Source organism: Mobula birostris, chromosome 7, assembly GCF_030028105.1.
Source record: "Mobula birostris isolate sMobBir1 chromosome 7, sMobBir1.hap1, whole genome shotgun sequence".
Lineage (NCBI taxonomy): Eukaryota > Metazoa > Chordata > Chondrichthyes > Myliobatiformes > Myliobatidae > Mobula > Mobula birostris.
Window position 1 is genome coordinate 5,108,102 of NC_092376.1, and position 16,438 is coordinate 5,124,539.

The 16,438-nt window shown below is 44.2% G+C and overlaps 1 protein-coding gene across 1 annotated transcript in view; it reads right to left on the reverse strand.

The window, feature by feature from the left end:
• clpb (ClpB family mitochondrial disaggregase) overlaps positions 1–16,438 on the reverse strand; it is a 191,334-nt gene that overhangs the window by 159,678 nt on the left and 15,218 nt on the right. Inside the window, exon 3 of the mRNA XM_072262522.1 lies at positions 6,380–6,466. Coding sequence (XP_072118623.1) covers positions 6,380–6,466 — 87 coding nt within the window. The remainder of the gene's footprint in view (positions 1–6,379; positions 6,467–16,438) is intronic.

A 16,438-nucleotide genomic window follows, 5' to 3' on the forward strand; every position in this document is an offset into this window, starting at 1 on the left:
AGAGAGATTGTCTAAAATGGAGGAAACTCAGTCCTGTTGCTACTCTCCCTAGGATTGGACATCCTGCAAAGATCACACCAACAGCACAACGTGCAATGTTGAAGAAGGTGAAAAAGAATCCAAGGGTAATAGCATAAGACTTTCAGAAATCTCTAGAACTTACTAAAGTCTCTGTTCATGTGTCCACTACAAGAAAAACACTGAACAAAAATGGTGTTCATAGAAGGACCCCATGGAGGAAACCACTGCTTTCCAAAAAAATTGCTGCACATCTCAAGTTTGCAAAAGACCACCTGGATGTTCCACAATGCTTCTGGGACAATATTCTGTTGACAGATGAGACAAAAGTTGAACTTTTTGGTAGAAATGCACATTGCTATGTTTGGAGGAAAAAGGGTGCTACACACCAACATCAAACCTCATCCCAACTATGAAGCACCTGGACAGCTTGCAATTGTTGAGGGAACAATGAATTCAAAATTGTACCAAGATATCTTCCAGGAGAATGTCAGGGTAGCAGTCCATCACCTGAAGCTTAATAGAAGTTGGATAATGCAATAAGACAATGACCCGAGTAAATCAACAAGAGAATGGTTTAAAAAGAACATTCATGTTTTGGAATGGCCAAGCCAAAGTCCTGACCTTAAACCTATAGAAGTGTTGTGGAGGGACCTGAAGCAAGCAGTTCATGCAAGGACGCCCACCAACATGCCAGAGTTGAAGCAGTTTTGTAAGGAGGAATGGCCCAAAATTCCTCCAAACTGATGTGCAGGACTGGTCAACAGCTACCAGAAACGTTTGGTTGAAGTTATTGCTGTATGGGGGTGGGGGGGGGGGGGGTCACACCAGTTACTGAAAGCAAAGGTTGACATATTTCTTCCAACAAATACATGCAATGTTAGATATTTTTCTCAATAAATAAGTGAACAAGTATAATGTTGTGTTATTTATTTAATAGAGTTCTCTTTATCTAGTTTTATCAATTATCAGTGATCTAGACAATAATGTGGTAAATGGAATCAGCAAGTTTGCTGATGATAGGAAGATTGGAGGTGTTGTGGACAGCGAGGAAGGCTTTCAAAGGTTGCAGAGGGATCTGGACCAACTGGGAAAATGGGCCAGAAAATCGCAAATGGAATTTAATGCAGGAAGTGTGAGGTGTTGCATTTTGGAAGGACAAATCAGGGTAGGACATACACAGTAAATGGTAGGGCACTGAGGAGTGCGGAGGAACAAAGGGATCTGGGAGTTCAGATATATAATTCCCTGAAAGTGGCATCACAGGTAGACAGGGTTGTAAAGAAGACTTTTGGCATCCTGGCATTCATAAATCAAAGTATTCAGTATAGGAGTTGGGATGTTATGGGGAGGTTGTATAAGACATTGGTGAGGCCAGATTTGGAGTATTGTGTGCAGTTCTGGTCACCTAACTATAGGAAGGATATCAGTAAGATTGAAAGAGTGCAGAGAAGATTTACTAGGATGTTGCTAGGTCTTCAGGAGTTGAGTTACAGGGAAAGATTGAACAGGTTAGGACTTTATTCCTTGTAGCATAGAAGAATGAGGGGAGATTTGATAGAGGTTTACAAAATTATGAGGGGTGATTTGATAGAGGTTTACAAAATTATGAGGGGTATAGACAGAGTAAATGTGAATAGGCTCTTTCAACTTGTATTTATCTCTCCTAATCTAAGAGGACATGGCTTTAGGGTGAAAGGGGAAAGGTTTAGGGGGAACATTAGGGGGAACTTCTTCACTCAGAGAGCGGTGGGAGTGTGGAACGAGCTGCCATCTGACGTGGTAAATGCGGGCTCACTCTTAAGTTTTAAGAATAAATTGGATAGGTATATGGATGGGAGAGGTCTGGAGAGTTATGGACTGGGTGCAGGTCAATGGGATTAGCAGAATAACGTTTTGGCACAGACTGGAGGGGCTGAGTGGCCTGTCTTCTGTGCTGTAGTCTTCTATGGTTCTAGTTTTAGGTCTTCCACGAAGATCCGATCACATTTTAGGTCAGATTTATGCAGAAATAGAGAAAATTCTACAGGACTCACAAACTTTCTGGCACATGGATGATAGAATAATGGAGGGCTATATGGGAGGGAAGGGTTAGATTGATCTTGGAATAGGTTGAAATTTCGGCACATCATGGGCCGAAGGGCCTACAATGTGTTTGATATTTTATGTTTTACGCTCTATGTTCAGGGTAAGTTTTGCTTTAAACACAGAGAGTGGGTGCTTGTATCAGGCTGCAAGAGGAGGTAGTGGAATCAGATACAGTAATGGTTTTTAAGAGGTTGTGAGATGGACTCAAGAATGTAGAGGGACAGGAGGGAAATAGAGAAGGTGCAGGCAGAAATGTAGTTATTTTGGCATCGTGTTTAGCACAGACATGGTGGACTAAAGGGCCTGTTGTAGTGCTACAGCACCATAACACATAGGAGCAGACTTAGGCCATTCAGCCCATCGAGACTCTCCACCATTCCATCACAGCTGATTTATTATTCCTCTCAATCCCATTCTCCTGCCTTCTCCCCACAACGTTTGATGCCCTAACTCATCAAGAATCTATCAACCTCTACTTTAAATATACTCAATGATGTGGCCTACACATCCATCTGTGGCAATGAATTCCACAGATTCACTACTCTGGCTAAAGAAATTCCTCCTCATCTCTGTTCTAACTGGACACTCCTCTATTCTGAGGCTGTACCCTCTGGTCCCAGGTTCCCCCAATACAGGAAACATCCTCTCCACATCCACTTGGTCTAGTACAGTGCTGTACCATTCTGTGCTCTATGTACATGTGAGTCTCTGCCATTGTGTGACCAGTATGGTCAGTCATGTATGATATTATACATGCGATGTCTATAATACATACGGTGGTGCTAGAAAGTTTGTGAATCCTGTAGAATTTTCTCTACTTCTGCATAAATATGACCTAAAATGTGATCAGATCTTCATGTAAGTCCTAAAATTAGATAAAGAGAGCCCAGTTAACTACATAACTCACAAATGTGCACCTGAGAGTTTTTTCAAGACTTATGATAATTTGACGTGATTTCCAATACACAACTACAAACCCCATTTCCAGAAAAGTTGGGATATTTTCCAAAATGCAATAAAAACAAAAATTTGTGATATGTTAATTCACGTGAACCTTTATTTAACTGACAAAAGTACAAAGAAAAGATTTTCAATAGTTTTACTGACCAACTTAATTGTATTTTGTCAATATACACAAATTTAGAATTTGATAGCTGCAACACACTCAACAAAAGTTGGGACAGAGTTAAAATAAGATTGAAAAGTGCACAGAATATTCAAGTAACACCGGTTTGGAAGACTCCACATTAAGCAGGCTAATTGGTAGCAGGTGAGGTATCATGACTGGGTATAAAAGTAGCGTCCATCAAAGGCTCAGTCTTTGCAAGCAAGGATGGGTTGTGGCTCACCCCTTTGTGCCAAGATTCATGAGAGAATTGTTAGTCAGTTCAAAAGGAACATTTCTCAATGCAAGATTGCAGAGAATTTAGATCTTTCAACATCTACAGTACATAATATTGTGAAAAGATTCAGAGAATTCAGAGACATCTCAGTGCGTAAAGGGCAAGGTCAGAAACCACTGTTGAATGCGCGTGATCTTCGAGCCCTCAGGCGGCACTGCCTAAGAAACCATCATGCTACTGTGACAATTAGCCACCTGGGCTCAGGAGTACTTCGGAAAACCATCATCACTCAACACAGTCCGTCGCTGCATCCAGAAATACAACTTGAAACTGTATTATGCAGGGAGGAAACCATGCATCAACTCTATGCAGAAATGCTGACGAGTTCTCTGGGCCCGGGCTCATCTCAGATGGACTGAAAGACTGTGGAACCGTGTGCTGTGGTCAGATGAGTCCACATTTCAGCTAGTTTTCGGAAAAAACAGGTGTCGAGTTCTCCGTGCCAAAGATGAAAACGACCATCCAGATTGTTATCAGCGAAAGTGGCAAAAGCCAGCATCTGTGATGGTATGGGGGTACATCAGTGCCCACGGATTGGGTGAGTTGCATGTATGTGAAGGTACCATTGACTCTGAGGCGTATATTAGGATTTTAGAGAGACATATGTTGCCATCAAGGCGACGTCTCTTCCCGACCACATTCTGCACGGGCTGCAACAGCATGGCTTTGTCGACACAGAGTTCGTCTGCTTGACTGGCCTGCTGACAGTCCAGATCTAACTCCTATTGAAAATGTATGGCGCATCATGAAGAGGAGAATCAGACAACGGAGACCATAGACTGTTGAGCAGCTGAAGTCTTATATCAAGCAAGAATGGACAAAATTTCCAATTGCAAATCTACTACAATTAGTATCCTCAGTTCCAAAACGATTAAAAAGTGTTATTAAAAGGAAAGGTGATGTAACACAATGGTAAACAGGCCTCTGTCCCAACTTTTGCTGAGTGTGTTGCAGCCATCAAATTCTAAATTTGTGTATGTTTACAAAATACAATTAAGTTGGTCAGTAAAACTATTAAAAATCTTTTCTTTGTACTTTTGTCAGTTAAATAAAGGTTCACGTGAATTAACATATCACAGATTTTTGTTTTTATTGCATTTTGGAAAATATCCCAACTTTTCTGGAAATGGGGTTTGTATAAAGGAGAATCAAATAATTGTTACTCTGGATTTGATACAGCACAAAAAAACACAGCAAGATAAAGAACACAATAATAAAAGAAGTAATTAATACAAATACATAAGATAGCTTATATACATAGTTTGACTGTACGTCTATAGAGTGAAGCACAGTAGTGTTTGTACATAAGGTGACTGACAGGAAATGATAAAGTAGTGGTGGAGGGGGTTGTCGAAGGGTGGGTTAGTGTGTGGAGATTTGACCAGGAACAGTTAGCCTGAGTGCTGAATTACAGACTGATTCAAAGATAGGTCTCACCAGCTCCCCTCAATCCAACAGCAGATAGAAGTTACAGTTCATCGCTGTTCATCTAGCCCTCTCCCTCACAGCTACTTTACACAAAGACAAAGTGCCAGAAAATGGTTTTCAGCCTCCTGAACTTTTTCCCTTGGTGTTTTCAATCACAAACATTCTAGTTTGGACTTCAAAGCAGTAGAAAGAGGCACGTCCTCCCTCAATGTGCAGCTCTGTGGCCCTTCCACCCCCTGTTCCTCTCTCCATATTCTTACAGGCGTGATGCATCAAAGGTCGTTCTTCTGAAGAGGCTGCGTGCACACAAGCAGGGGGACTAAAGGACATCAAAAAACAAACTAAAGTAAACATGAGAACAGAGGTTCCCACCATCGCAAGACTAAAGCACGTGCACACACAGCATCGGAGAGCGTGGATCCTGCCTCTTTTGTGTTCAGGTCTGACGACGGCTTTGTTCGGAGACATTAAAGCCTTGTGCTTATGAACTGGAGACGATCAGATAAAAGTTTCTTTCTCTGGGGTCAGCGAGACTCGAAAGCAAATTTGCGCAGAGGCTCACAAATCGAATTTGGATTTCAAAGTAGAAACAGTATCCCCCAGCACCATCCGGGAAGACACCCCACAACCTTATTAATTCAGAACCCACAGCACTTGGAGAAGACAAACCTACCCCCAGTGATGAATGGATAAGCGTGTGAAGAACATACAGCTTCAGCCCAGAGTCCAAAATCTTTCTCAGATCCAAGATTTTCCCCTTTGTATAAGAGCCACAGAGAAAAATACCCAAAGAAATGTACAATGCGCTTGAGGTGTATGAGATGATAAGTGGCATTTTTCCCAGGGTGGAAGTGGCCAGTACAAGGGACCATCATTTTAAGGTGATTGGAGAAAAGTATAAGGGGGATGTCAGACAGACAGTGGTGGGTGTATAAAATGCCCTGTTAGGGGTGGTGGTAGAGACAAATACTTTAGGGACATTTAAGAGAGAGGCATGTGGATGAAGGAAAAATGGAAGGCTGTGTGGGAGTGAAGCACTAAACTGATCTTAGAGCAGGTTATAAGACATTGTAGGCTGAAAGGCCTGTACTGTGCTGCACTGTATTATGATCTACACTCAGCGGCCACATTATTGTCTACCTCCTGTGTATGATGAAGTGGCCTGTGCGTTTGTGATCTTCTGCTGCTGTAGCCCATCTCCTCTGCCCCCTCTCATTAACAAGGCATTTTCACCCATAGAATTACCACTCACTGGGTGTTTTGGTTGTTTCTTGCACCATTCTCTGCAGACTCCAGAGACTGTAGAAAGCAGGTGTGGGTGTACCTAATAAAGAGGCCATTTACTGTTTAGCAAGGCGTGCGAGCAAAGAGGGAAGATAGTGAGGTAATTTGACCAATGAACAGTAGCTCACAGGCCTCTCCGAGGCAGAGACTGCACCTACCTGTGGTTTTTGTTCATGGCTGCCACCATGAGTGGGGTCCAACCCAGCTTGTGTCTGTGTGAGACGGGAACACCAACCAACAGCAACCTGCAAGAAACCCAACAGAATAGCGTCATTGCAGCAATAGCCTGGGTAACTACATCACTGCTACAGAGGGTAAAGCTGGTTTACCAGGGTTCAATCCCAACCTTGGGCACTATCTGTGTGCAGTTTGTACCATATCCTTGTGACCATGTGCGATTCCCTCTGGGTTCTCCCACATCCCAAAGAAATGCAGGTGTTTCATTACAACAACAGCTTCTCGGATCCCACTCGATGAGACAGAAGGACATAAACACCAATTATCTATTTAGAACTATAAAACGGTCTATGTGGAAAAACAGCAAGTATTGAAATACTTATCTAGGTGTGTGTGGGCCCCTCACACAGCAGCACACCTCCCACTCGATCCGGGGTACTATTCATGACCAGCCCCGATAAACTACCCCCAATTCCAACCCCCAAAAAACACTCTACTCTTATACCCTTTCCACTGATATGAAATGGCACAGTAAGTGGACCATCTCAAACCAGTAAACCAGAACCACTCACCACTCTTCACGAGTCCCACCTCTGTGTTCAACTAACCCTCATATTCCCCCCGTAGTATCACACTGTATGGGTGTACTCCCAAAGCAGTAATCAAAGTTCTGCCACGCTCAAGGCCACAGTGGCGGTGAGACATTTGACAAGCAAAAAAGGGAACCCTTTACAATACAGCCAGTCACTAGGTTAATTTAGCCACTGTAAATGGGCTCTAGTGAATAGGCAAGGGGTAGAACCTGGGAGGAAATTGAGGGGAATGTGGGGAGATGGGAGATTATAGGATTAATGTAGGATTAGGGTGGCCAATGGGTCACTGTAGACTTGATGGGCTGATGGGCCTGTTTTTGTGCTGGATCTCCCCATGACCCAACGGCCGATAGAACATAAAACATAGAACAGTACACACAGGAACAGGCCTTTTGGCCCACGATGTTATGCCGAACCAATTAAATTAGTAACCTAACTAATTAGTAACCTAACTAATTTCTTCAGCCCACACAATGTCCGTATCTTTCCATTTTCCTCACATTCACTTGTCTACCTAAACTACTCTTAAAATCCCATAATCTTTCTGCCTCTACCAGCACCCCAGGCAGTACATTCCAGGCACCCACCACTCTGCGTGTGAAAAAACTTGCTCCTCACATCTCCTTTAAAATTACCCCTTCTCACCTTAAATGCATAACCTCTGGTATTAGATATTTCAACCTTTGGAAATAGATACTGTCTGTTTACTCTATATATGCCTCTCAAACTCTTATAAACCTCTATCAGATCTCTGCTACTCCAGAGAAAACAACCCAAGTTTCTCCAATCTCTCATTACAGCACATGCCCTTAGTCCAAACAACGTCCCGATAAACCTCTTCTGTACCCTCTCCATAACCTCAATATCCTTCATATAATGGAGCAACCAGAATCATATGCAATACTCCAGAAATTGCCTAACTAGAGTTTTATACGGCTGTGGTGCCGAGCTGGCTCCATGGCTGTGGCCCACAGCCATCTGGCTCCTGGATCGGCTGTAGCGCTGAACGGTTCCGCGGCTGTGGCGGGCTCCCGGGTGAGCCGAGGTGCCGAGCTGGCTTCGTGACCGTGGCCCGCAGCCATCGGGCTCCTGGATCGGCTGTAGCGCTGAACTGGCTCCGTGACCGTGGACTCACTTTCAGGGACTCTACAGCTCATGTTCTGTGTGTTATTTGTTTACATTTTTATTGTTTGCATGACTTGTTCTTTTCTGTCACACATTGGGTATTTGACAGTTTTTGTTGTGTGGGGGTTTTTAACGGGGTTCAATTGTGTTTCGTTGTTTTTGTGGCTGCCTTCAAGAAGATGAATCTCAGGGTTATATATAGTATGTATACTTTGATAATAAATGTACCTTGAACTTTTGAACTTTGAAACAGGCCCTTTGGCCCAACTGGTCTATGCTGACCAAGATGCCCATCCAAGCCAGTGCCATTTGCCAGCATTTCTAAACCTTTCCTGGCAACGTATCTTTGAAAAGTTATTGCTGTCTCAACCATATCCACTGGCAACTCAATCCACATATATAATCACTCTTTGTGTAAAAATTGCGCCCATCGAGTTCCTATTAAACCTACTTTGAAATTGTATTTGGCTTACAAATAAAAGTTTTTCGCTGCATGAGACCATATGCTGGCATTTATAGCGAGAGGATTCGAGTACAGGAGCAGGGAGGTACTACTGCAGTTGTACAAGGCCTTGGTGAGACCACACCTGGAGTATTGTGTGCAGTTTTGGTCCCCTAATCTGAGGAAAGACATCCTTGCCATAGAGGGAGTACAAAGAAGGTTCACCAGATTGATTCCTGGGATGGCAGGACTTTCATATGAAGAAAGACTGGATGAACTGGGCTTGTCGTTGGAATTTAGAAGATTGAGGGGGGATCTGATTGAAACGTATAAGATCCTAAAGGGATTGGACAGGCTAGATGCAGGAAGATTGTTCCCGATGTTGGGGAAGTCCAGAACGAGGGGTCACAGTTTGAGGATAGAGGGGAAGCCTTTTAGGACCAAGATTAGGAAAAACTTCTTCACACAGAGAGTGGTGAATCTGTGGAATTCTCTGCCACAGGAAACAGTTGAGGCCAGTTCATTGGCTATATTTAAGAGGGAGTTAGATATGGCCCTTGTGGCTACGGGGGTCAGGGGGTATGGAGGGAAGGCTGGGGCGGGGTTCTGAGTTGGATGATCAGCCATGATCATAATAAATGGCGGTGCAGGCTCGAAGGGCTGAATGGCCTACTCCTGCACCTATTTTCTATGTTTCTATGTTTCTATAAGAGATAGAAGCAGAATTAGGCCACTTAGCCCATCAAGTCAACTCCATCAATCTATCACGGCTGATTGAGTTTCCCTCTTAAGCTCATTCCCTTACCTTCTCTCCGTAACCTTTGCAACCCTTACTAATCAAGAATTCATCAACCTCTGCGATTAATATACCCAATGATTTGGGTATATTTAACACAGAGGCTGTCTTGGCAATGAATTCCACAGATTCACCACCCTCTGGCTAAATAAAATATTCCTCATCTCTTGTTCTAAATGGAAGTCCTCCTAGTCTGAGGCTGTATCCTCTGGTCCTAGACTGCCCCAGTACAGGAAACATCTTCCCCACTTCCGCTCTGTCTAGGCCTGTCAATATCTAGTGGGTAGGTGAGATCCCTGACATGAGGTTTCTATGACAGATGGAACCCATCTGGCTTTCAGCTGCAGACTATGTTAAGTGATACTGTTAACACCCAGCCACCTACTTCACTGCAGGGATACCTGACCTGATTCAAACCCATCTGGCATGTTCTAACCTAACAACATACATACACACACCACGCTGCTTGACCAGAATGGGGCCAAAAAGCAAAGGGGTTAAATTACAAGGTCTGGCTACATTAACTCCACGTACATTCAGTAACAGTGGCAATGTCATCAGGGAAATGGGACTAGGCAGAAGACTAAGGAGGGATGGATTAGATGGGCTGAGTGGCCTGTTTCTGTGATGTGGCGCTTTATGAGAAGTTTTTCACTGTACTTCACGCAATTTACCATCAAAGCTCTGAAAACTGGCTTAGTCTACTGGATACCTCCCCCATACCACAGTCCCACATACAAAGCTAAAGGAACTCAGCAGGTCAGGCAGCGTCAATGGAGCGGTATAAACAGTCAACGTTTCAGGCTGAGACCCTTCGTCTGGACTCAGGAATTATTCATCGTTAAGTTACTTCCAAAGTAACCTAAATTTGCATATTGGGTGTTCAACTTCTTTGTTGAGTGGGTATGTTTTCATGAATTCTATTGTGTTTCTTTGTTTTGTGGCTGTCTGCAAGATGAATCTCAAGGTTGTATATATACTTGGATAATAAGTGTACTTTGTAAGGCAGCTGTACCTTTTTGTTTTCAGATACAGTGTGCCCTCGGTGCATAACGTCTGTGCCAACCACATCACTATAATCCTGCCCGTACCTGGTCAGGTGTTTAAATGTGTCAAACATTACATTGTACCTGTTTCCACCACCCCACCTGGCAGCGAGTTTCAGACACCTGTCTGAAACAAAATCTGCCACACCTATCTCCATTGAATCTTCCCCCTCTCACCTTAAACCTATGCCCTCTCGGACTTGGCAAATGCAACGTTGGTACTTACTTCAAGAGGAATAGAATATAAAAACAGGGAGATAACGCTGAGCCTTTATAAGACACTAGTCAGGCCACACTTAGAGTATTGTCAATTGTTTTGGGCCCCATATCTCAGAAGGGATGTGTTGTCATTGGAGAGAGTCCAGAGGAGGTTCATGAGGATGATTCTGCAAATGAAGGGGTTAACATATGACGAGCATTTGGCAGCTTTGGGCCTGTACTCACTGGAACTTAGAAGAATGCTGGAGGATCTCATTGAAAACTACCGAATGTTGAAAGGACTGGATAGTGTGGATGTGAAGAGGATCTATCCTATGGTAGGGCCATCCAGAACTAATGGGCACAGCCTCAAAATTGAGGGGGTGATCTTTTAGAACAGAGGTAAGGAGGAATTTTTTTTAGCTGGAGAGCAGTGAATGCTCTGCCACAGATTCAGTGGAGTTCAAGTCCCATGGCTATAATTAAGGCAGATATTGATCGTTTCCTGATCGATCAGGGCATCAAAGGATATGGGGAGAAGGCAGGTGTGTGGGGCTGAGGGGGTTCCAGGATCAGCCATGATGGAATGGCGGAGCAGACTCGAAGAGTTGAATGGCCCAATTCTGCTCCTATCCCACACTCTGGTTGCCTAAACTATCTGTGCCTTAGAAAAATATAATGTTAACGATCAGGTCTCCCCTCAACTTCCAACACTCTACAGAAAACCATCAAAGTTTGTCCAGTCTCTTCTGAGAGTTAATATGCTCCAATCCAAGCAATGTTCTGGAGCACCTCTTCTGCACTCTCTCCAAATGCTCTGCATCCATTCTGTAGGTAGACCAACACTAACAATAAGGACGTAGAAGCTTCAGAGAGGGTGCAGAGATTTACCAGGATGCTCCCTGTATTCGAGAGCTGTTTTATGAGGATAGGTTGAGCGAGCTTGGGCTTTTCTCTTTGGAACGAAGGAGGACGTGAGGTGACTTGATAGAGATGTACAAGATGATAAGAGGCATAGAGTGTACAGCCACAGACTTCTTCCCAGGGCGAAATTGGCTAATACAAGGCAGCATAATTTTGTGGTGATTGGAGCAAAGTTTAGGAGGAATGTCGGAGGTAGGTTCTTATTTTTTGCATAGAGAGTGCTGAGTGTGTGTAACACCCTGCCAGGGGTGGTTGTAGAGGCAGACAAATTAGGGTTTTTTAAAGAAGCTCTTAGATAGGCACATGTGAATTCAGTTCTGTGGAATGAGCAGATGTTAACACTAGTGATATCCAGGAAGGTCGTTCTGATGGAGACCAAAGGGCACGGCAAGGCACAGAAGATGTGCCACCAAGGAAGTCTCCAGTTGTGACGATCACTCGTACTACTGGAATGGGGCTTCTGAGGTCGAGAGAGTGGAACTGTCCAGCTGCGATGGCTTTTCCACTTTAAAAGGTTTCCACACAGCTTCCTATCATCATTGTTGAAATTGACAGACTACCAACAGATATGCACATGGATGAAAGAAAAATGGAGGGCTATAGGGAAGGGAAGGGTTAGATGGATTTTACAGTAGGGTACAACATTGGCACATCATCATGAGCCAAACAGTCTGTACTGCACTGTAGTGTTCTATGTTCTACGAAACATCCCAGAGAACCTCTTCCGCACCCTCTCCAAGGGCTCCACAGCTCCTCTACAGTGGTTTTTAACACTGGGCCTGTACTCAAGCCCAGAAGAATGAGGGGTGACCTCATTGAAACCCATTGAATGTTGTAAGGCCTCAATAGAGTGGATGTGGAGAGGATGTTTCCTGTGGTAGAGGGTAGTCTAAGACCAGAGGACACAGCCTCAGAATAGAGGGACATCCTTTTATATAACCATATAAAAGTAACAGCACGGAAACAGGCCATCTCAGCCCTTCTAGTCTGTGCCGAACTCTTACTCTTACCTAGTCCCACCGACCTGCACTCAGCCCATAACCCTCCATTCCTTTCCTGTCCATATAGCTGTCCAATTTAACTTTAAACGACAAATCGAACCTGCCTCAACCACTTCTGCTGGAAGCTCATTCCACACAGCTACCACTCTCTGAGTAAAGAAGTTCCCCCTCATGTTACCCCTAAACTTTTGCCCTTTAATTCTCAACTCACGTCCTCGTTTGAATCTTCCCCATTCTCAATGGAAAAAGCCTATCCACGTCAACTCTATCAACCCCCCTCATAATTTTAAACACTTCTATCAAGTCCCCCCTCAACCTTCTACGCTCCAAAGAATAAAGACCCAACTTGTTCAACCTTTCTCCGTAACTTAGGAGATGAAACCCAGATAACATTTTAGTAAATCTCTTCTGTGCTCTCTTTTAGAATGGAGATGAGGAGGAATTTCTTTAGCCAGAGAGTGGTGAATCTGTGGAATTCTTTGGCACAGGCAGCTGCGTTGGACAAGTCTTTATATACATTTAAGGCAAAGTTTGATAGATTCTTGATTGGTCAGGGAATGAAGAGATATGGGGGAGAAGGCAGGAGACTGGGGCTGAGAAGGAAAATGGATCAGCCATGATGAAATGGCAGAGCAGACTTGATGGGACAAATGAACTAATTTGCTCCAATATCTCATACAATATGCCAGATGTAGCACAGAGCAACACGGTGGGTACAGCTGCTGCCTCACAGCATCAGACCCAGGTTCGAGCCCGATCTCCAGCATGGCCTGAGTGTGTCTGTCTCCATGGGTTGACTCTGGGCGTTCTCTCTGTGATCATGTGGATTTCCTCTGGGTACTCCAGCTCCCTCCCACAGTCCAAAGACATATGGGTTGGCGTTAGTAATTTGTGGGCAAGCTATGTTAGTGCCAGAAGTGTGGCGACACTTGCTGGCTGCCCCCAGCACATTATCGGACTGTGTTGGACGTTGATGCAAACAATGTATTTCACCGTATGTGTGACAAATAAAATGAATCTAAACTCTAAAAGGAGCAGAATCAGGCCATTTGGTCCATCAAGTTTGCTTCACCTTTTGATCATGCCTGATTTATTTTCCCTCTGAATCCCATTCCCCTGCCTTCTCACCTTTGACACCTTTACTAATCAAGAACCCATCAACCTCTACTTTAAATATAACCAATAACTTGGCCTCCACAGCCGCCGTCCGTGGCAATGAATTCCAGATTCACCTCCCTCTGGCTAAAGAAATTCCTCCTCATCTCTGTTCTAAATGGACGTCCCTCTATTCTGAGGCTGTGTCTTCTGGTCCTAGACTCTGCCAATATGGGAAACATCCTCTCCACATAGCGTCCATCTAAGTCTTTCAATATTCGATAGGTTTCAATGAGATCCCCCCCCCCAACCTTCTAAACTCCAGCGAGTACAGGCCCAGAGCCCCAACCACTCCTCACACATGAACCCATGTAAGTATTGCAAAGAAAAGGACTGTGTATTGGAGGCCCATAAAGTTAGGACATTTTTGCCTCCTTCCTTATCTCAGTCTTTCTAAGAGACAGTCGGCTTTTTGCCAGATGTCTCCTCCGCTTAGCCTCACCTTCACCCAACGTTCTGGGTGAGTGGCCGCAAGACTTTAGTCTGAGGAACAGTGGAGGCAATGTTTGAGTTAGAGATCAGTCCCTGCCCCCACACCCTTCCTCAGATGCTCTCCTTGACAGGTGAACCTTCACAGTCAGAAACTTGAACCTTTTTCTTATTTGCAAGACCCTCCCCATTCACGACAAAGAGGGGAGGTCGCCTGTGACTGCAGCCCACTGCCAAACAATCTGTTACTGTTTAAAGGCAGCTTGCTCCTGGGAGCCCCTCACAAAAGACCGTGTTTGTACCAGCTCTGTTTAACTTGGAGCTTTGGGCAGCGATAAGCTGACATCACTGTGGCGATGGGTCACGAGTCGGGAGCTGGTCATCACTCAGTGATCCAGTACAGCACTCCCAGCCCCCACCCTTTCCAACTCCAAAATATCGAGTCCTGCGATCAGACTCCTGAACCAATCACATCTTTCACATTTCCTTCCCGATGACACTGCCGTGTTCCCCAACCTTAATTTTACCTCTTCCATTAAACATAGAACAAAACTTTAGAGCACAGTAGATACATCTTTACAACACCACTGTTCGGCAATAGCTGGAGTACTGCATACAGTTCTGGTCACCCGTTACTGGAAGGATGTCAAGGCTTTGCAGAGGGTACAGAACAGGTTCACCAGGCTGCTGTCTGGATCCTGGGGCATTTGCTATAACGAGAGGTTGGACAAACTTGGATTGTTTTCTCCGGAGCGGCTGAGCCTGAGAGGAGATCTGACAGAGGTTTATAAGATTATGAGAGGCATAACGAGAGTGGACAGACAGCATCTCTTACTCTGGGCTGAAATGTCTAATATCCAAGGGCATGCGTTTAAGATGAGCAGGTGATTTCAAAGGAGGGGTGAGGAGAGTGTTTCTTTTTACACTCAGAGTGGTGGAAGCCTTGAATGCGCTGCTGGGGTGAAGATAGAACCAGATACAGGTACATCAGAGAGTTAAAAAACATTCAGATAGGCACATGGATGTAAGGAAAATGGACATTGTGTAGGCAGAAGAGATTTGTTTAGTTGGCAATTTGATTACTAACTTAATTGGCTTGGCACAACATTGTGGGCTGAAGGGCCTGTTTGTGTGCAGTACTGATCTATGTTTTATACACAGACCCTTCGGCCCACAATGTTGTGCTGGCCTTTTAATCTAAGATCCATATAACCCTTCCCTCCCACTTAGCCCCTCATTTCTGCTCTCTTGTGTAAGAAAAAAGTGCCCCACATCTCCTTTGAACTTACCCCCTCTCACCTTAAATTATTAAATTGGTTTATTTATTTCACATGTAGCGAGATACACTGAAAAACAGCCCAAACAGATCATTCTATTACATAGTGCATTAGGGCAGCAGAAGGTAAAACACTAACAGAATGCAAAATAAAGTGTTACACTCACAGAGAGGGTGCAGCGCAGTGCAGGCAGTAAGGCACAAGGCCTCAACAACGTAAAGTGTGAGGTCAGGAGATTATCTATCATACTAGGGAATCACTCAATCTACACGTTTATCATGTTATAAATCTCTTTCGGGTCTCTCCTCAGCATCCTCTACTCCAGAGAAAATAGCTCCAGCTTATCTAGGATCAGAATCAGGTTTAATATCACTAGCATTCTATACATCATGAAATTTGTTGTTTTGCAGCAGCAGTACACTGCAATGTATAATAATAAAAACATAAATTACAATAAAAACACATAAAAAATAAAAAAGTAATGCAAAAAGAGAGCAAAACAAACAGGAAAATGAGTGAGGCAGATCCTGTTCCTGAAACACTGAGTGTGTGTCTTCAGGCTCCTGTCCACCAAATCAGGCAGCCTCTCTGCACCCTCTCCAAAGCCGCCACATCCTTCCTGCCAGGGGTGGTGAGAAGCTGATATATCAGGGACCCTTAGGCACATGGATAATAGAAAAATGGAGGGCCATGTTGGACGGGAGGCTTAGATTGATCTTGGAGCACAATGTCGTGGGCCAAATGTCCTGTACTGTGCTGTGATCTTCTATGAGCATGCGAGACAGGAATTTCATGCCTGCCCAGACATGAGCTAACAGTAAGCCTATTGTACAAACTGCATACAGTGTAGCTAGAATACAAACTATCCTGTACACTATTCATTGAACGTGAGGGGAACTCTTCACTCGGGGGTGGAACAAGCTGCCAGCAGAAGTGCTGGCTGCGGGTTCGATTTCAGCATTTAAGAGAAGTTTGGATAGGAGGGGTATGGAGGGCTATGATCTGACTACAGGTAGATGGAACCAGGTAAACAAGGCTAACACAGACTAGATGG